At 33.0% G+C, this 18,172-nt stretch overlaps 1 protein-coding gene and 1 long non-coding RNA gene across 2 annotated transcripts; both read right to left on the bottom strand.

Moving 5' to 3' along the window:
• Window positions 1-795: 795 nt before the first annotated feature.
• LOC133204490 (minor histocompatibility antigen H13-like) lies at window positions 796-10,752 on the bottom strand. Its single transcript, XM_061340229.1, has 11 exons — window positions 10,525-10,752; window positions 7,066-7,164; window positions 6,834-6,916; window positions 6,416-6,501; window positions 6,246-6,331; window positions 5,845-5,970; window positions 5,675-5,732; window positions 4,577-4,697; window positions 3,283-3,385; window positions 2,941-3,026; window positions 796-1,949 (listed from the first exon to the last, which is right to left on the bottom strand). Exons 1-11 carry the CDS (start codon window positions 10,711-10,713, stop codon window positions 1,880-1,882), a joined length of 1,107 nt encoding a protein of 368 aa, XP_061196213.1. The 5' UTR covers window positions 10,714-10,752; the 3' UTR covers window positions 796-1,879.
• A 2,473-nt stretch (window positions 10,753-13,225) lies between these two features.
• On the bottom strand, window positions 13,226-15,000 carry LOC133204506 (uncharacterized). The gene is made up of 2 exons (XR_009723584.1): window positions 14,885-15,000; window positions 13,226-13,490 (listed from the first exon to the last, which is right to left on the bottom strand). It is a non-coding gene; the product is annotated as an uncharacterized LOC133204506 (long non-coding RNA).
• Between the last annotated feature and the right edge of the window lie 3,172 nt (window positions 15,001-18,172).

Raw genomic sequence — 18,172 nt, 5'->3', positions numbered from 1 at the left:
TCTATTAACAAACTGGAACTTACTGCTCCCAGCACCTGATCTCACTTTAAGTATTTCCAGGGGTTCATATTTTAGCCTGTTCTCAATTCATATTGTTCCAATGATTTTCAAGATTGATCACTGTTAGTTATCTTTTTCATTGCATTTTCACTGTATTTTCCATGCTGGTGTCCTGTCCTCATTCAATTTTTGTTCTAAATCAGATTACGGTATTTCATTCAAATTCAACACTTTACTACTGGTAACTTATTTGGACTTTCCCTTATGCGTAGTATTTATTGTCAGATTGCTGTGTGCTGTGTATCAGATATATAAACAATATCAGTTTTCACAACTGTAATAAAATCGAAACTTATTTGTTGCAATTAGAGCTATGTTTTCCAGTATACATGTGACAAAGAAACGAGATGTTGCATGTCCTGCAAAAATCATTTACCACACAAAATAGGATAATTCAACATATTCTGAATACCAAATGAGCTATCCAGAGTGGTTCCATTTTCAGAAATACCTGCCTATGCCTGAGTATGAAATGTGATGCTGGCACTATACAATGCTTTTGACAGTGCACATTCCACAACTTATATTGCACAAAATGTAGATATGCAAGTCATAAATATCATAAAATTGGTCCAAGAACTACATTTGATGTTCATATATGAACATTAATGCATGTTTATATCCCATGACTCATTTTCATCATGCAACATCTAAAAGTTCAAAACAGAGGACAAAATATTTTAGTATATAAGTAGATTGTGAATCAATGGCCAAGGAGAACACTGAACATCCGAATAATAAAGGAAATAAATTGTATTTAAATTTTAACTTTATAAATATCATCAACACATAAATGAACCTTTTCTTCATAATCGAACCATGCATTACTTTCAAGAGATATTTTAAGATCTACACTCAATGCAAGTTTAAATACCATTAAAATGGTTTTATGCACATAAATCAACTTTTTTTTTATCAATTTGATGTATTTAACTAATTCACTCCTACACATAATAACCTTGACAATACAGTATACCAGTCCATTAATAGCTGGTTCATTTCTGTATTCATTTCTCTATTCATTTAAACACATTAAATCTCTTCAGATGAATAAAATTCAAGTTGGCTTTCAACAATACAGTTATTTATTATTAAATATGTTCTAACACCTTCTCACACCCATGTTTACCTGAATATTGACATAGATGAATATACCAAGCAATCAAAACACATGTAGATGTAAATAATTAATGATGATAATGTGTCATGATATTGCAAAATATGACTTGATAATCAGCCCTACTAAATCTAATGACAAAGCAACTCAAACACATCCGATTTTTTGAATTTCACTCTCCATTTCACTATAACATACACCTTTCACAAATTTTACATTTCTTGTGAGATGAAAAAAAGTTTTATATGACTTTGCTAAAAAAGTAAAGCACAAAGCAATATTTGAAAATTAAGATAAATTGAAAGTTCATTCTATCTTCAGAAATTCAATCTCCATTCTCTGAGTAAAAAAAAAATATCCAAAAAGATTCAGGAAAAGATGCTGTTTATAAATACACATGGCTTCGGAGACATCAGATCATTAATAAAATGAAATACAACTTTAACTAAAAGATTGCACATAAAATGACAGTTTCCAGTAAATCTATGATGGTAACAAAATCACTGTCTGGTTTTATCAGTAGCACATATCATTTTTTAACATAAACTTTCATGCTAAATAAAATTAATAAATCATCAACAAGTAAATTGAAAATATTTATAAAGAGTCCACAACTCATATTTGATATTTCTGTAGAGAAAAAGCTTGATCCATTAAAGTTCTGTCTGGAGTGCGGATGAAATACTGACAGTCTGTCAAGAGTTACTTCTCTTTCTTGGTTTTTTTCTCCTCTGAGTCCTCCCCCTCTGGTTTTTCTGGGTGGTCCTCAAAGCTGTAAGGTAAGTAGAACCCGTTAACAACCCAGCATAGATGTTTAGATTTATGATTGTTTGTAACCAAATGTAAATGGAAGTCAACAAAATGGGTGTTGTGGAACACTGATACCCCAGTATAACAGCATGTTCAAAAGTAGGTCAAGTCCAAGGTTAGGGTCACAGGGTCAAAAATGTTGGTACCCAAAGAAATGTCTTGTCACAAGAAATACACCTGTGAAATATGTAAGCCCTTGCACCAACCATTCAGAAGTTATGGCCAAGGTAAAAGTTTTTTTTTTTTCAAAGATAGGTAAAACTCCAAGGTCAAGAGGTCAGAAATGTTGGTACCCAAAGAAAGGTCTTCTCACAAGGAATACACGTGAAATACGAAAGCCTTAGACCAACTGTTCAAAAGTCATGGCCAAAGTTAAAGTTTTTGCAGACAGACAGAGAGCTAGACAGACAGACAGAATGATTGACAGACCAAAAACTTTATGCCCCAGAATCTTTGATAACAGAATCATAAAGATATATCCATAATGTTCACAAATAAAACTTTTTATGCTATCTTTATTTCCATATCAAATTAAATACCTCTTAAGTAGATTAAATGCATGACAAATATTATCTTCAATAATGAAGTTATGAGCTATCTTTACTAATAAATTAGATTAAATACTACTAAATTAGATTAAATGTATGATAATCAGGGTTGTCCCTAAGACCCGGGGGCCAGGGAATTTCCCCACCTATAATAACATTATCCCCTGGTTAATCTTGCATTCCCTCTCAACCCCTTGTTAAGGGAGGAACCCCAGACCTCCTTTCTACCTTTCTAATGTCCCCTCCTATTTCAATTCTTAGGGACAACCCTAGATAATATTATGTTCACATATGATTTTTTTACTGTCTTTCCCAGTGAATTGGATTTAATACTACCTATCTAGATTAATGTATGATGAATACTAAGACCTTTAAATAGAAAATAAGTAGTGACACTAAACTGACCTAAACATTTCTTTGATGTCTCCCTTGACCAGGGCTGTTATGAGTGGAAAGCCTGTACAGGCCGGCACCAGGTACAACAATGCTGGCTGTAAATGAAGTCATTATGAAATTACCAAACAAAACAGGAAAATGCTGTAAATTTCTATTAATTTCCTCTTGCATGATGCAGTAGAGAATCTAAGCCACTTTGCTATGTGCTGTAGTGTATGAAAAAGGCTTAGGACTATCACAGCCACAGCTTAAACTTCTGTAAATCCCTCGGTTGCATTTCATGTTTGTGTCAATTCAACAACTTAAGTGTACTTTGTAAGGCAGAAAATACATTTATAGCATGTCACCTACCTGAGCGTGTTTGAACACATGCATGACTAGAATGGTGGCCCCAAGACCTAGACAGTAGGCAATAAAACTGGCATAAAAGTAAGTTTTGGAGTTCTTCTTTTGGCTGAAAGTAAAAGGTCAGACCACATTTAAATTATGCATTTCCAAACAAATTTATGACATTCCAAAATCTTAAATGCATAGTGGAAGGCTTACTAAACACCAAATTCTGCTGCATCATTCAAAAATTTTCCCATTTAAAATTTACATAATGCATCAACATTTTCAAAGAGAGATGCAAGTTCCTTTACAGTCACCTGAATAACGTTAGCTCAGATTATGAAGAATTAAGTTTAGGGATGCAAAATTTTATTGGTATATGGGTATATCATGATTTTCATTGACATCCAAGCACCCAAACATGCTTTATTATAAAAATAAAAGAAAGAAAAAGATGAGGTTATGTGTTTTCCAAACTCGAAAATCCTATTTTGTGGGGTGGGGGTAGGTTTCAACCTCTTTCAGTACCAAATTTTATTCATACACTGTTATAAACAAGTTGCTGTAGAAACTAGCATCGTTCAGTATCAATTTGGTATAAATAGTTACCGAAAAAATATATTCTGTAATTAATTTATTATCTTTTAGCTTACAATATTCACATGTCTTGATGAACCTGACTCAATTGGCTAGTCTGTCAAAATCTTGATATGTGTGAGAGACGATTTCAAAATATCCTCATTAAAATTAGCAATTATAAGAATTAAATTTGCATGTTTGGTCAGGGCTAGTAATTTTAAGGTCAGGGATAGTAAAAATAATGGGAAGTAGTCCGACTGGTCTAGTACTTGTAAAAGTTAATGTCAAATCCTGTATCATGGTCGTGTTGGTTTTGCTGGCTCAAACATTTCAGGGAAAAGACTGACAATGTTCCTAAGACTATGAATGATGATACATGGTTTAAGGTACTTAGGTAACCTACAATTTGTTTAATTATACATGTTATGAGAAATAACAAACCATATAAATAAAGGTACATTTGAACTGAGAAGATGTGAAATAGTGAGGAGGTACATTTTTCTGTGGATATTAATATATGCTATGAATTTGGTCACAAAAATTTCCCACCGAAATTTTTCACAGAGTACAGAGTAGTAAAGTGTTTCCATTTACTTAATTATAATGCCAATCCATGAAATTTGCATAGTTTCCTACAAGTGAATGGAACAGAAATTGTGTTTCCATGGAATTATGACCCTGTGGCAAAAAGTAGTCAGATTTACACAGAAGAGTGTGGCATGAATGCAGAACTTACCTGATATCAAACCTAAGCAAGAGAGCAATGAAGATTCCTGGGATGACTATATCCCCTAACCCTAGCATTGCGAAGTTGTTGGCAGCTAACCCCTTCTCTAGCAGGTCTTGTGGGAACACCACTGAAAACATAATTGCCAGATATTAAAATCAAATATGTACATGTAAACACTTACGACATTCCTAGTAATTGTTAGTTATTTAAGAAATAATGCCCGAAGGGCTCGGTTTTTATTTGCCAACAAAATCTTGAGACTGAAGGGAATATTCTCCAACAGTTCCAAGGATGAGGTAATTATTACTATTCTGCTACGGCAAATATTTAAACTTCTCCACAGAGAAATGCAGAAGTTTTATTTTGATGTCATCATAAGTGTCTTATGACGTCACAATTGAATGCTATACCTCATTCATATGTATCTCAAGGTTTAGAAGAAGTATGATGTAGTCCAAACCCAAATAAATTTTTTCCCTCCAATTTGTATCACAATCAAATGATACCTCTATCTAGTGAAGGCAGTCAAAATTAGAGGAAACCCATTTAAAATTATCGATAATTTGCTGATGACTTTTGTGATTTATTGGAGAATAATGGCCGTGGCATCTCTTTGATCTTTGTAATAACCGTAGTAGAATACTGTTAAGAACACTTTAATTCACCCTACCCTCAAAATATCACATTAACAGTTAACATTATCTGAATATCTTAATTTTAATCACTTGTTGCTCATACAAAGGTCTGTATTTGGTAAAATTTCCTAAAATTCTTTTGTAGTCTTGACAATCAAGCATACACAGAAATAAATGTGTAATTCTGCAGCAGAAATAATACATCATGTGAACAGCAACAAAATGATAATATTTATTTTGCTGAAATTTCTGTATTAAAATTTGTTTGGAGAAAAATGATCTAATGGGGGGGGGGGGGAGGGGGGGGGGGGCTTGAAAAATACATATTCTGGGTTTGATAACAGTTCTTTTAAAATTAATCTTTTCTAGTAAATATTTCTTTTCTTAAATGAAATGTACAGGTAACAACTATTTAGGACTACAAAAAAGTCAGTTGTCTTCTAAATACTTGCTACAGTGTAATGCTTACATTTGATAGGTGCATCAAATGATTTGGCAACTGTGACCATCACATTGGTACCAAACACCTGAAAGAGGAAAATGGAATTGCTTAAAATGCTTATCATACACAGATCATATCAAGTTGAAAAAAAAATTCCGTGAGAATTTTAACACAGATGAATATCAATGCTAACTTACCCAGAATATATCATAGATAAAGAGACCACCCAGGAGAATGAGACCAGTGGTGATTCTGTTTAAGGACAGCATTTCTACTCCACTGATGGCAAATGCCAGGCCAAACAAATTGTTTGCAATCCAGTGCTGAAAACAGTACCGGTATATCAAATAAATAATGCTTTAAACAAGTAAAAAAAAAGTGATTATGAATGTCCAAGGGATAGTACAATAAAAATAATCTGTAATAAAATTATGATCTTTGAAGTCTAAATATTAAAGAGATTGAGATGCAGAGACAATGTATGATAAATATAATTAATTGGTGAGTACAGAATTTAACTTGTTAATTCATTATGAAAATACCACTACATGTGAGAGATCTCTTTTAAACACTTCTGATAGTGTGTGTGAATTCCTACCTTCTCTTTTAGATACCATACACCAATGAGAGCACACACAGCATGACACAGCAAGTCTTTTCTGTCAAACTCATAATTCATTAACTCTGTAAACAAGATAACTAACACTCAGATCATGCTAAATTAGTTTACCAAGCTTTAAATCACTAAATTGTGAAAACATAACTTACCTTCTTTCTTCTCTTTCCCTTGGGTAAATATCAAATGGTACTCCATGTTTGGGAATGATGCTGGGATATACTTTGTAAACAGTGGTCTATAAAGGAAACATCTAATTTAAACTAACAGCATCAATGTATACATGAATTATCAGATGTATTTTACTATTTCTTCTTAAACTCATACTGTGGAATCATCATTATTCGTGGGATACCAATGTTTGTCAATTTCGTGGGTCACCCTTACCCTCGAAATTACATCCCCACGAACATTTATTTTGTAAACATATTGATTCATTGAATCTACCGTATAGATGATAACCCACAAAATAATGTCCCCACAGACAAGTAAAATTTTGCTTGCCTATGAACTTTGACCCCCTCAAATTAAGATGAATCCACAGTGTATAATGACTTCAAAGTTACTTACCCTACCAAGTTGGCTAGAGCAAACACCCCAAGGAAGAAGAAATAGACAGCCAGGAGGAGGTTTATATACTCCTTAGAGAATATCTGTAACAGAACAGTTACATGTTAGTAAGATATCAAAATTAGCTAAACATGACTTCAACACCTTCCTTTATTATGATATGACTTATCTTTCTTTATTATATCCATCATCAGTAATGCTTTTTACTTATTATTATTATTTTTTTACCTACCTGAAAAATAAGGTAAATTCCAAAGAGTGTCCCACTGGCAATTATGGGAAACATGGCTGCATCTTTATGAGACATTTTGTCTGGTTTTTCACCAGACTCCTGGATAAAGAAAATTACAAATAAATTACACGTATACAGTGTCAATAAGATTTTAACAGCAATAACATTCTTCAAGCAGAAATATAAAATTATTTCTATGTGTACTTGGCTCTGAAGTTGAGTAGAAAGAATTAAGAATAAAGAAATGTAAATAATTCACTACAGAACTGTTATCATGTACAATATTAAGCTTTACTGGATATGGCATTAACAGCATACTTTCTAATTAAAGAAATAAATTCTTGAGAACATTAATTATAATGTCATTTTGATTTCATGTGGACCTATATGTACATTTCATCAAGAAAGGTTGTTTAATTGTTATCAGTGTATACACTTGAAGCATGTGACAGTAGTGCAACTGGTCAGTGTACACCACTGATACCAAACAACCTCTCTTTTTACACAATGACTGAAGGATGAGACAATACGGTAGAAGAAATGTATGAGGATATTATGATGATTACCAAAGAGTGCTTAATACTTATCACAAGAGTAATGATTTTAGGAGCTATATATTTATTGGTGAGCAGTGTTTTCTCTTTATTTCAAAAAAGGGTTAAGAAATCAATTGTAACCAGCTAGGGGTTGATGTTTATGAACAAAATTTTCATGGACCTTACAACAATTATTTTTCAATTTTTTTTTTTATTATTTCCAAGCAACATTTTTATCAATTGAAGTGGTCAATTTGGCCAGTTGTCGGCTCTTAGGGAAAACACTGGGTGAGCATCATTAAATAAACACTTAAACAGAATAAAGAAATGAACATATACATCATTTCCAATCTAATTGAAATTAGATCTTTGATCTGTTCCAACTAGATTGCTACACATAGTACATCTAATTTTAATTAGATTGAATCATTTCAGAAGTTAGGGAGAACCCCCCACCCCTAATTGATGGTTTCCTGGCATGCCAACCTGTGTCCTTATTCCTTAATCAACTTTAGTATAGGGTCCAGGTATATCTTCTAATTAGAGATAATCCTTAAAGGCAGAGATTTTAAGCACCGCCTTCAAAAACTCCTGGTCTGTGTACCCCTGTCAATCAAGTGCATTAAGGTACATCATTGGGTACTAGAACTTGATTGACATTTTCTTACTTGTCTCTGTGTATACCCTGAACACCTTGTCTGACACTCATGGTGACCGTCAAATTAACTTTTGATCCTTTGATATTTACCACACATGGTATAAACAATAGAGAAACTGTATTACTATGGGAATTTTAGCTTGAAAATATATATACATACACACCTTTAGTATTTGAAATAATTATGATATTCTTTATGATAATATATATCTAAAATAAGTATAACTTTCTTTCAAAGCTCAACAAATACTTTAAATAATATTATTTAAATGGGTGGAGATGCTTTGTTGACACACATTCAATTACAAATTAATGAAAATTATTGAGATTAAACTTTATTTCCAACTTTTTATTTCTAATATAAAATCATCTCAAAAAAGTAAAAAAAAAAAAAAAAAGGTAAAGTTTGACTTCTTGGGTATTCTACTGTGTATTAAATCACTTCCTGTGTATAGAGATTTTGAGACAAACGACCACAGGTAGACTGTTAGCCCTCAAGGCATTCACACCTGTACAAAATAAGCCCCTCCCTCACCTGGAATTTACCACCCAGTAAAAAATTTCTGCCTTTAAAGGCAGAGATTTTAAGCACCACCTTCGAAAATCTCTGGTCTGTGTACCCCTGTCAATCAAGTGCATTATGGTACATCATTGGTTGCTAGAACTTGATTGACATTTACTTACTAGTCCCTGTGTATACCCTGTACACCTTGCTTGGCACTCGTGGCGAACTTCAAATTAACTTTTGATCCTTTGATATTTACCACACATGGTATAAACAATAGGGAAGCTGTATTTTTAGCTTGATAACATACATATACAAACCTTTAGTCTTTGAAATGACTCTCAGACTGATATTCTTTATGATAATAATAATATATATCAAAATTTAGTACAACTTTTTTTTCAAAGCTCAACAAATACTTTGAATAATAATTTTCTTAATGGGTGGGGATGCTTTGACACTCATACAATTAAAAATTAGACTGCTAGCCCTCAAGGCATTCACACCCATAAAAAATAAGCCCCTCCCTCACCTGGAATTTACCACCCGGTAAAAAATCTCTGCCTTTAAGTGGCAAATGTTTTTCAAAAACTTCAGTTGCCTTTAAATGCCTAAAAAGGATGTTCCAACTAAATTACATCTGAATAATAATGTAAATCATCAATGTATTATATTTAGCGTATACAATTTTTGGCGGAAATCAATTTTTGAACAAGTTTTTGGCGGAAATCAATTCTGAACAAGTTAGCATAGATTTGATTTAGCACATATCTTAATGTTCTTATTAATATGTGTTTATGAGCCAGTCATTTAGTGTTATACTTGAATTAACAGGAGTTGCTTTCCGCCAAAGGCTTTAAAAAGAATACATAGCCAAAGATAACATGTTTACAGTAACTGATCAAGCCAATATCATCTAATAAGTTTTAATAGGATTGCTATTGGTCCACAGAAAATATGATGGGTTGATCAAGCCTCACAATAGAGAGGTGGGGTGGAGTCCGGGCCCTCTTTTGGCTTTGTGGATGATTAGTAAACAACTCAATAATTTGCCAGGTTCCAAAAGTTGTTTCATGTTTTAGATATATTTTCATCCTTGATTCTCACAATCACATAACTGAAAAGGGGGAGGTTGCTCTACATTTCAAAAGTGCATTGCCCCATTGGCTAAGACTTCAATATTTCAAATTAATTAGCATAAGAAATTAATGTTGACATACATTTCCGAATACATTGACCTTTAATGCTGTCAGTAATCTCAGCAGGCACATGACATCAGTTTTTCAATGGAAAAATAAGGAAACAAGGAAAAATAAATCAAAAGGAACCAAAAAATAAAAATAAAAAAAAAATCAAGAACCAAAAATTTTCAGTTCTTTCTTCCATACGGAATTCTCTAGTTTAAGTCATTATTTCAAATTTTTTACCCTTATCTTATAATTTTTATCCTATAACAAGGCTGGATCAATTAAATACAATAAGCAAGAATTACATTAAAATTGATTTGCTGAGCATTTATTTTGATTCTAAAAAAGCAAAGAATATTCAAAAAACAACTCAAGGATTTTTGCCACATATGGCGATTCTGCCTCAGCAGCTGCTGTATATTTCTATCACATCTCAATCATTAAATGAAAAAAAATTAAGATTTTATGCTTTTCTTAGGTTTTAGAACGCCAGAATTAACACGAAGAAGTAAAAACATTTGAAAACACTAATGAGAATACATCGATACAACACATGTCGAGATACTCGCTTACCCTCTGATCCGTATGGTACTTCACCGAGCGCATAGCACCGAAGAAAATTGGAAGAACAGCCATGAGACATAAGCTTCCATATGCAATGGCCATTCCCTCTGGGGTGGCAGGGATTTTAGTCGTGGCATTAGCTGCGGTTTCGTTCATTGTCGCGTTGACAGCCGGTGCTTCTGTTACAGTGTCTGCCATGTTGACAAGTTTCGGTAATCGTCACAATCTCGCGAGATTTTATAAGCGCCCTCTGCACTTCCGCTTACGGCGAAACAGGTGCGTCATAAAGTAATATATTTATCTGTTTCTTATATGAAGCTTTCCTGTAAATAAGTGACCATGATTTTTTCTTAAATAATTTCAAAATGTATCGCCGTTAATGATTGAATATCTGAATAATGGTTTACACATGAATTTTTTGCTTTTCTTTTTTTTTTTTTGTTGTGAAATTGAAATCAAAGAAATGGAATAATTAGAAACATGTTTATATGTCTCTGATTTAATATAATTATATCTCTCTGTAATGCTCTTTCTGTTCAGGTTATTTAACTGGTACGTAACATAATCTTTTATCCTTAGCCAGTACCCCCCCCCCCCCCAAAAAAAGAAGAAGATCGATTTCATTCAGTTCTAGGGCAAGGCATTTTGTATATTTACACAATCTTATATTGTTTTGTTGATTTTTTTAAATTCACATTATTAACCACACAGCCAATTTATGCAGTTAAACTAAGTTCAAAAACAAATTAAACCTGGATATTGCGTATACTTTTATTCAGTTCCAAAGTATGGATGGAGGACCAGAAACCAAGTTTGGTGTTTGACTTCCTGCATGTAGGTATAAGTACAAAATTTCTAGGAACAAATAAAATTACACGTCAATTTAAATCGAAATTGTAAATAGATATATCAGGGACCTATATACTAGTATATAGGTCCCTTGATATATTTATTTAAAAAATCTATTATTATGTATCTTTGAATATATTGATTGTAATTCAGTACTTCGATCATTATTCCAGAATAGCTGAATATTTTGTCTTTCTCTCCATAATCAAAATGAAATTCAGCAGAGGGGCCTACTATCGGAAAATGCTACCAGAATATAGGTACACCCCCGCCTCTCGCAGGGTAGGTGCCACAACGTTAAATTCCGCGGAAGAGGGGGCAGTTACGAAGTATAGTATATCGAACCTATTCAGTGGGGTTTAAGCTCTGCGAGTATAGCTGCATGACCAACCTTTGATCTGCTGCACATCGTATAAGACCAATGACAGAGCAAACGAAGAGCTATTTCTACCTAGTTTACTTTTATGGTCCGTATTATAATTAGAAAGCTTGCAGAAGTTGAAATATATACAGGTTCTACAGATTTGTGTTTATTGAGTATATATACAATATACCAAAATCAGAGACATATAATTATATGTCTCTGACCAAAATCAACTATATATAGGATCTCCCATGATTTGTAGTTGGATATGATTTTTATCCAACGAGTTGTGTGTTTTTTTTATCCCCGAGCCTTGGCGAGTTGGATAAAAGTCATATCCAACTACAAATCATGGGAGATTCTTTTTATCCCTTGTTTAATACTTCACAACCAATGTTTTACACTGTTTTATATATAGGACTCCACTTTATTTTACTTCAATACGCTAACGCAAAAACCATTATGACGTCACAACTGCACTTAACTGTGGATTATGAAAAATTTATCCAATTAAGAAATAAGGTATCATTTTTAAACATCTATCGGGCTATAAATACGGGTTGGTCACGAGATCAAATTCCTTAAAGCCCGAAGGGCTTTATGGTAAATTTGATCTCGTACCAACCCGTATTTATAGCCCGATAGATGTTTTAAAATGATACCTTATTACTTATATTTACATTTGTGACTTATTCATATTTTATATTTGCCTGATTATAATCTTTAACGCGTGAAACATTTTATTTTTCAAACCCAACGGCACGTGTTTGATCCACTGAATTGTTCGTCGACCCTTTATGACGTCACTGAGAAATTACGTCGAACGTTTATGACGCGAGGAACCCCTGTTTATACGGATATAGATACGCATTGCTTTTGATAGTGTTATATAAAAGAAAACATTTGCAAATGTAAATATTGAGTCATATCCACGGGATAAAGAGGTAAACATGGGATAAACCTATTTATATAGACAATACTTTATATTTATCACATTGAAAACAACTCATTACCCATCAATCGCTAACCATTAGCATATTGTAGGGAAAACCACACCAGTAACCACTGTGGCTTACAAAAGCAAATCATTGTTTATTTAAATCTGATAGATACGTATTTAAAGGCATTTGAAGTAAACTGTAGAACTGTCTACTATTTATATATATTTGTTAAGCAATTTGTACCTACTACAGGTTCTCCTTAAGAATTGAAATAGAAGGGGGCATTTATAAAAGTAGAAGGGGGACTGGGGTCCCTCCCCTAATGGGGAGTTTAGGAAGAATAACAAAATAACCTAGGGATTACATCATTATAGGCGAGGAAATTCCCCGGCCCCCTGGTCTAAGGGACAACCCTGTACTATATTTGTAATTAATTAAATATAACCTTTATTATTGTTTTATAATCTTTACCAACCATGCAGACAAGATTTTTTTGGTCTATTTACACTTTTGTTATCTATAAATATAATCAATATAAACAACATTCCAACAAGTATTATTTACAATGAGTTTTTATTAAGTACAGTATTGTATTTTCGCACATATTAACTCATGATTCCTCTGCTTATCAACTGCAGAATGATGATCACAATACAATTAAATTCAAGATCCCGGCGAAGAATTTGTCCTGCGAGTGCCTTTACACAGGGCCTTTCTACAGTAGTTCATCATCTCTGCGGAGGCTCTATGCAACAAAGTACAAGTCTGACAAAAAATTCTCTGGACTTTTGGTACTATTCCCTCTCTTCTGCTCCTGATACCTAGAACAGAATATAATAAATATATATAATGTTGATTTATCTTTAAATTATCACTGATTGCGCTTTACGTTTCTATCTCGCTTCCGGTGGGCTATATCTGTCGCCTTTATTAGCCGACCTGTTATTCTATTCTCATGAAGCAGAATTTATTTTCGGAAAAAACTTCAGAAGTAGAAAAAAAAAAACTCTCGAGGTGGCCTTCAGTTCGAATTAGTTCCATCGACAACATTTTATCAATTAACAATTATTTTCATGCATGTCTCGACTCGATATATCCCAGTGTACTTGAAATAAAACACCACAGAGTCTGCTACATCTGTTTCACATTTGGATGTTTTACCAACTATAGACATTAAAGCCCAACTAACAATATCACATGGGACAATTTCAGCTTTTGTAGTAACATTCAACAATTACCTGTATATGGTGTTCATGTCTCCCATTCTGAGCACGATCAATTTTTAAACCAAAGCAGACTACTGCAAAACAAGTTAATACTACAGGAATTTAACAATCTTGATAAAAATCGTCATTTTGCAAAGTTTTTGGTCGTTATTTTGACTTTATTTGCAAATATTTACATTTTCCAATGTCTTTGTCCGAGTTAAAACTACAAATAAGGTAAAAGCTTTGTAACCCCATAAATCGATTTGCTCAGCATGTCACAAACTGCATGCCTTTTTCGCTGTGTGTTGCTTAGTTATACACCTGGCAGGGATGCTGAGATTTCTTATCATTGAATAATTTTTTTTTTTTCAATTGAATCAAGGATCAGGTAAAAATGTAAATATAAGGAAAAACTGTCTGGTTTGTTGGTTTTATGACGATGATCAATCAATTTGCTCGCGCCTTCGGCGTTTATACAAATTATCACGCGAGCAAATTGATTGATCACATCATAAAACCAAAAAACTAGACAGTTATTCCTTAAATACAAATTATCTTTGGTTCGTATTATGACTGTTTCCTTTCAATTGTCAGGCCATTTTTGTGTACCAATTTTGATTACGGAATACTCCTTTTACCTGCTCACAACACAGAGGGCTCAGCGCGGATGTGACAGGTTGTCAGAGAATGCTTCAATCTCCTAGGCAGTTGATCCCACCTCTGATGTTTCCAGGGGTCTTTTTTTTTTACTCTGTTCACGATTCGTATTGTTTACAGAATGTATGAGATTGATCACTGTTATTTTCATCCTTTTCACTATGACTTCCAACAAGTCCTAGTATTTTGCTTTGAATATTCGTGCCGCAATAAGTAGTTGACATAACACCAACCTCCAAGTATCTCTATTGCATGCAATATGCGGTACGTTTTCAATATACTCAGGCACAAAAACACGACTCCAAAATATGCGCTGGAATGTAATAACAAGGCTTGTATCGAAATCTTACCTGATGCACTGTGATGCTTGGTGGCAGAGATCATTCCCATTATAAAAAACAAACAGATCAGGAACCGAGAGCTCAACAGGAGATTCATGTTTTCTTTAATGTGTGGTCAAAGTCCTCGCTAGCTCCACATATTTATGACAATTTTCAATCATTTTTTTCCTCACCGGCAGGTATTGATGTGTTTCCTGACACATGTTGCGTGGTTAATGCCGATAATTTTTTTCCTTCTTTATCGATCTCTGATTAAATTTCTAAAAGTTTGTTAAAAATAATATACTTACTTTCATACAGAAATACTATTAAGATTTTCAACAGTTAATATCACAGATGTTGCAGATTTCTTATTGATGCAAAACACCCAATATATCATCATCAAACTTTTAGGATACATATGTACTGACTGACGACAATATTGCGTCAAACACCACCCCTGCATGAAGAAATGTGTTATTCAGTGATTTATTATAACAATTTAGAGATTTCGAAGTTACAAGACAGTGAGTTCCAATTCCAAGTTATATTTAGGTCAAGATATTCAACATATATATAATCTCGATCACATTTGAGTATTTTCACGGTTTCTCAAGGTAGTCAAGTGATAAGACGGAAATGTTTGAATTTCATTTTTCGTTCAGTAGTTTATCTTTTTTGGGAGGATCAGATCCAAGATGTTGATGCATTTCGTTTTAAGGTATTTGATGTAAAATAGAGGGATATATGATATTTCCAGTATACATTCAGCTTAAAAATCCTTATAAAATGTTAAAGAAATAAAAACAAACAACATGAAATGTATGGAGAAAATCCTTTGATTAACATTAAGTTTTACTCACAATAGACGATAAGGGACAGCTAACAACTAAATTGTATGTCAAAAGATATGACGTCAGGTTTTCCATGTTTATGTAGTAACATTCCACTATCACCTGAAAATGGTGTTTGTCCTCCAACTTATTCAATATTCAAGAGCATGCTATGAGTACGATCAATTTTTAAGAGACAGGCTACTGAAAAATAAGTTGGAGTTAGTACTTTGTTAATTCTATGGTCGTTATAATAATCGTGTTAGCAAATACAAAATATCCTTGGGTCTTATTTTCACCGACATATTTCTTACCAATTGTAAGGTCTTTTGATTTTATACTAAATTTGACTACGGATTATTCCGTCTACCTAATCAATAAATTGAGCTTACGGCGGGTGTTTCAGGTGGACAGGAGATGCTCACTCATCCTAGGCACCTGACCCCACCTCTGGAATTTCCAAGAGGCCGTGTTTTATGTCCTGCTCACAGAAAAGTATTGTTTTGTAAGTTTTTTTTTTAAATCGACCACTGTTCGTTTTCTTCCCCTATTTCATAAAAAGAGTTATCTGCTCTTCTAAAAATCTGTAAAATATTTAATTTCTCTAAAATTTGAATGGTGACCCAGCATTTTAATACATAATACAATTTAGAATTATTTTTTTGTGGATCTCTTGACCAAATACCCTTTTTTTTCCCAAATATTAACTCCTTTATTTTTTTTTAACTCATGTCAAACTAAGCGTTGCCAATATACTTCTTTGTTAAATTAATTAGGTTATATCTTTCTATTTTGACACAATTTAAAAAAAAAGTCTCTCGGTGATGCATCTTCTTCTACAAAGATGATGGGCGAACAAGGCGAGCGGTCGTACGACACATGAAGACGAAAAATTTAATCTCAATTATAACAAAATTTTCTTTGATATTTCATCTTACATTAAAGTACATGTATGCGTATTCATCTCAAAGAAAATAATACTCAGGATTAATAATCTTTGCCGATAAAATGAGTTATCTCTCTTCTTCCATCTCTCTTGCAAATGAGAGATAACTCATACTCATTTTAAGAAAGCCCTGAACAAGACTCACTGATGAGTTCTAAATTCATTGTCGTTTTTATGCAGTCAGAATAATCTGCCCTTTGGGGTAAAAATGGATTAAACAGAAATTTAGAGTAAATGACACAATTTAGAAAAGATTAAAGTAAGTAACATTATATTTGATAAAGCTAAAGTAATTGAAAACATTTTTTTACAGCTACATCTCTTCCCAATGCAAGTAAAAACATTGAATTTCTGTTCACTAATACTTCATTGTCTTTGAACATGTTTACAGGAGATATAATGTAGTGCCCTATAGTGAAACTCAGTATGTAAACCTTCATATGGTACAACTTTCTCAAACTTCCAAATTAAAGTTATTGTTTAGAGCCCCTTCAAAATCCATCCAAACATACCCCATGTTGTGGGGCTTTAGTGATTTAAAAAGTTTTTAAGTCTCAAGTCTATGATTTCTAGGGGTCTCTGATCACAAAGTACAATAAAAGGGTTTTCTATAATTCACCTAAATATGACTTTCCTTATTAGGGAATCAATTACTGGTCAAAATGCCATGTCATGAAATGGGCAGCATTTTATTTATTTCAAACCTTCATAGAAAGGCTTTTGTTGACAAAAATTTGATTGTATCTCTAAATTCCATGTTTCTACCAGCATTCACATGTACTTTTGAGAGTGTCCTTTTTTCTGGTCTTTAACACTACATCTCTTTTCAGCAACAAACTGAGAATCAAGGTAAAGGCAACTCTAGTTGTGTTTACCAAATTCAATCTTTTTAAGGTCTCATGTTTTTTTGGGAAGAAAAGGTAAAGTTTATGCATCTCTATATTACACATAATATCCAATGCACATTTTGTTTGCTTTCTAAAACATTGCAAAAAATAATCATACAATATTCTTCCATGAAAAAAGAAGAGAGAATCATTCTCGTTTTGTGCGACTGTAAGGTGAGAGGATGCGAGACTCCTGAACACAATCTTCTAGTCGTGTTTGGCAGCTTTTCTTGTAATAGAAAGCCTGTCATTTTCTTTATCTGAACGTTCTCATATTGAAATCTTTGTCATAAATATCTACGGGAAACTATTTCTCATAAAATAGGCAAAACTTCCAGCCTTTCATAATTACTATCCTCTTGTGGCAAATAATAATGGCGATTTTTTTTAAAATGTTTTTATACATATTAGTGAACAAGAAAAGTCTATTCCTTCTTATATATATTAGACAGCTTGTAAAAAAGATCTCTCAAAAATACATGTACATGTAATTGCAAAACGTTCCACTACCTTATGATCAAAAGGGTGAATCCCCATTAAGGTACAAATATGATTAATGTGGTAATATAAAAGAAATACAATAATTTGGATTTTCAATTTTCTTTACATTACGTAATAAAAATGAACCGGTTTAAAGTGATATTTGTTACAT

This window comes from Saccostrea echinata, unplaced genomic scaffold (genome assembly GCF_033153115.1).
Source record: "Saccostrea echinata isolate AGI-Se365-2 ecotype Australia unplaced genomic scaffold, CSIRO_AGI_Sech_v1 ptg000053l, whole genome shotgun sequence".
Taxonomy (NCBI): domain Eukaryota; kingdom Metazoa; phylum Mollusca; class Bivalvia; order Ostreida; family Ostreidae; genus Saccostrea; species Saccostrea echinata.
Note: the sequence above shows the minus strand (reverse complement) of the source record. Positions and strands in the feature narration are given on the sequence as shown.

Excerpts from the sequence above, each read along its gene's own strand:
- LOC133204490 (XM_061340229.1), bottom strand. The coding sequence starts at position 10,713 with ATGGCAGACACTGTAACAGAAGCACCGGCTGTCAACGCGACAATGAAC. Across the intron at positions 4,698-5,674 it reads ATTTGATGCACCTATCAAAT|TGGTGTTCCCACAAGACCTG; the intron begins GTAAGCATTACA and ends TTATGTTTTCAG. Across the intron at positions 1,950-2,940 it reads GACATCAAAGAAATGTTTAG|CTTTGAGGACCACCCAGAAA; the intron begins GTCAGTTTAGTG and ends CTTACCTTACAG.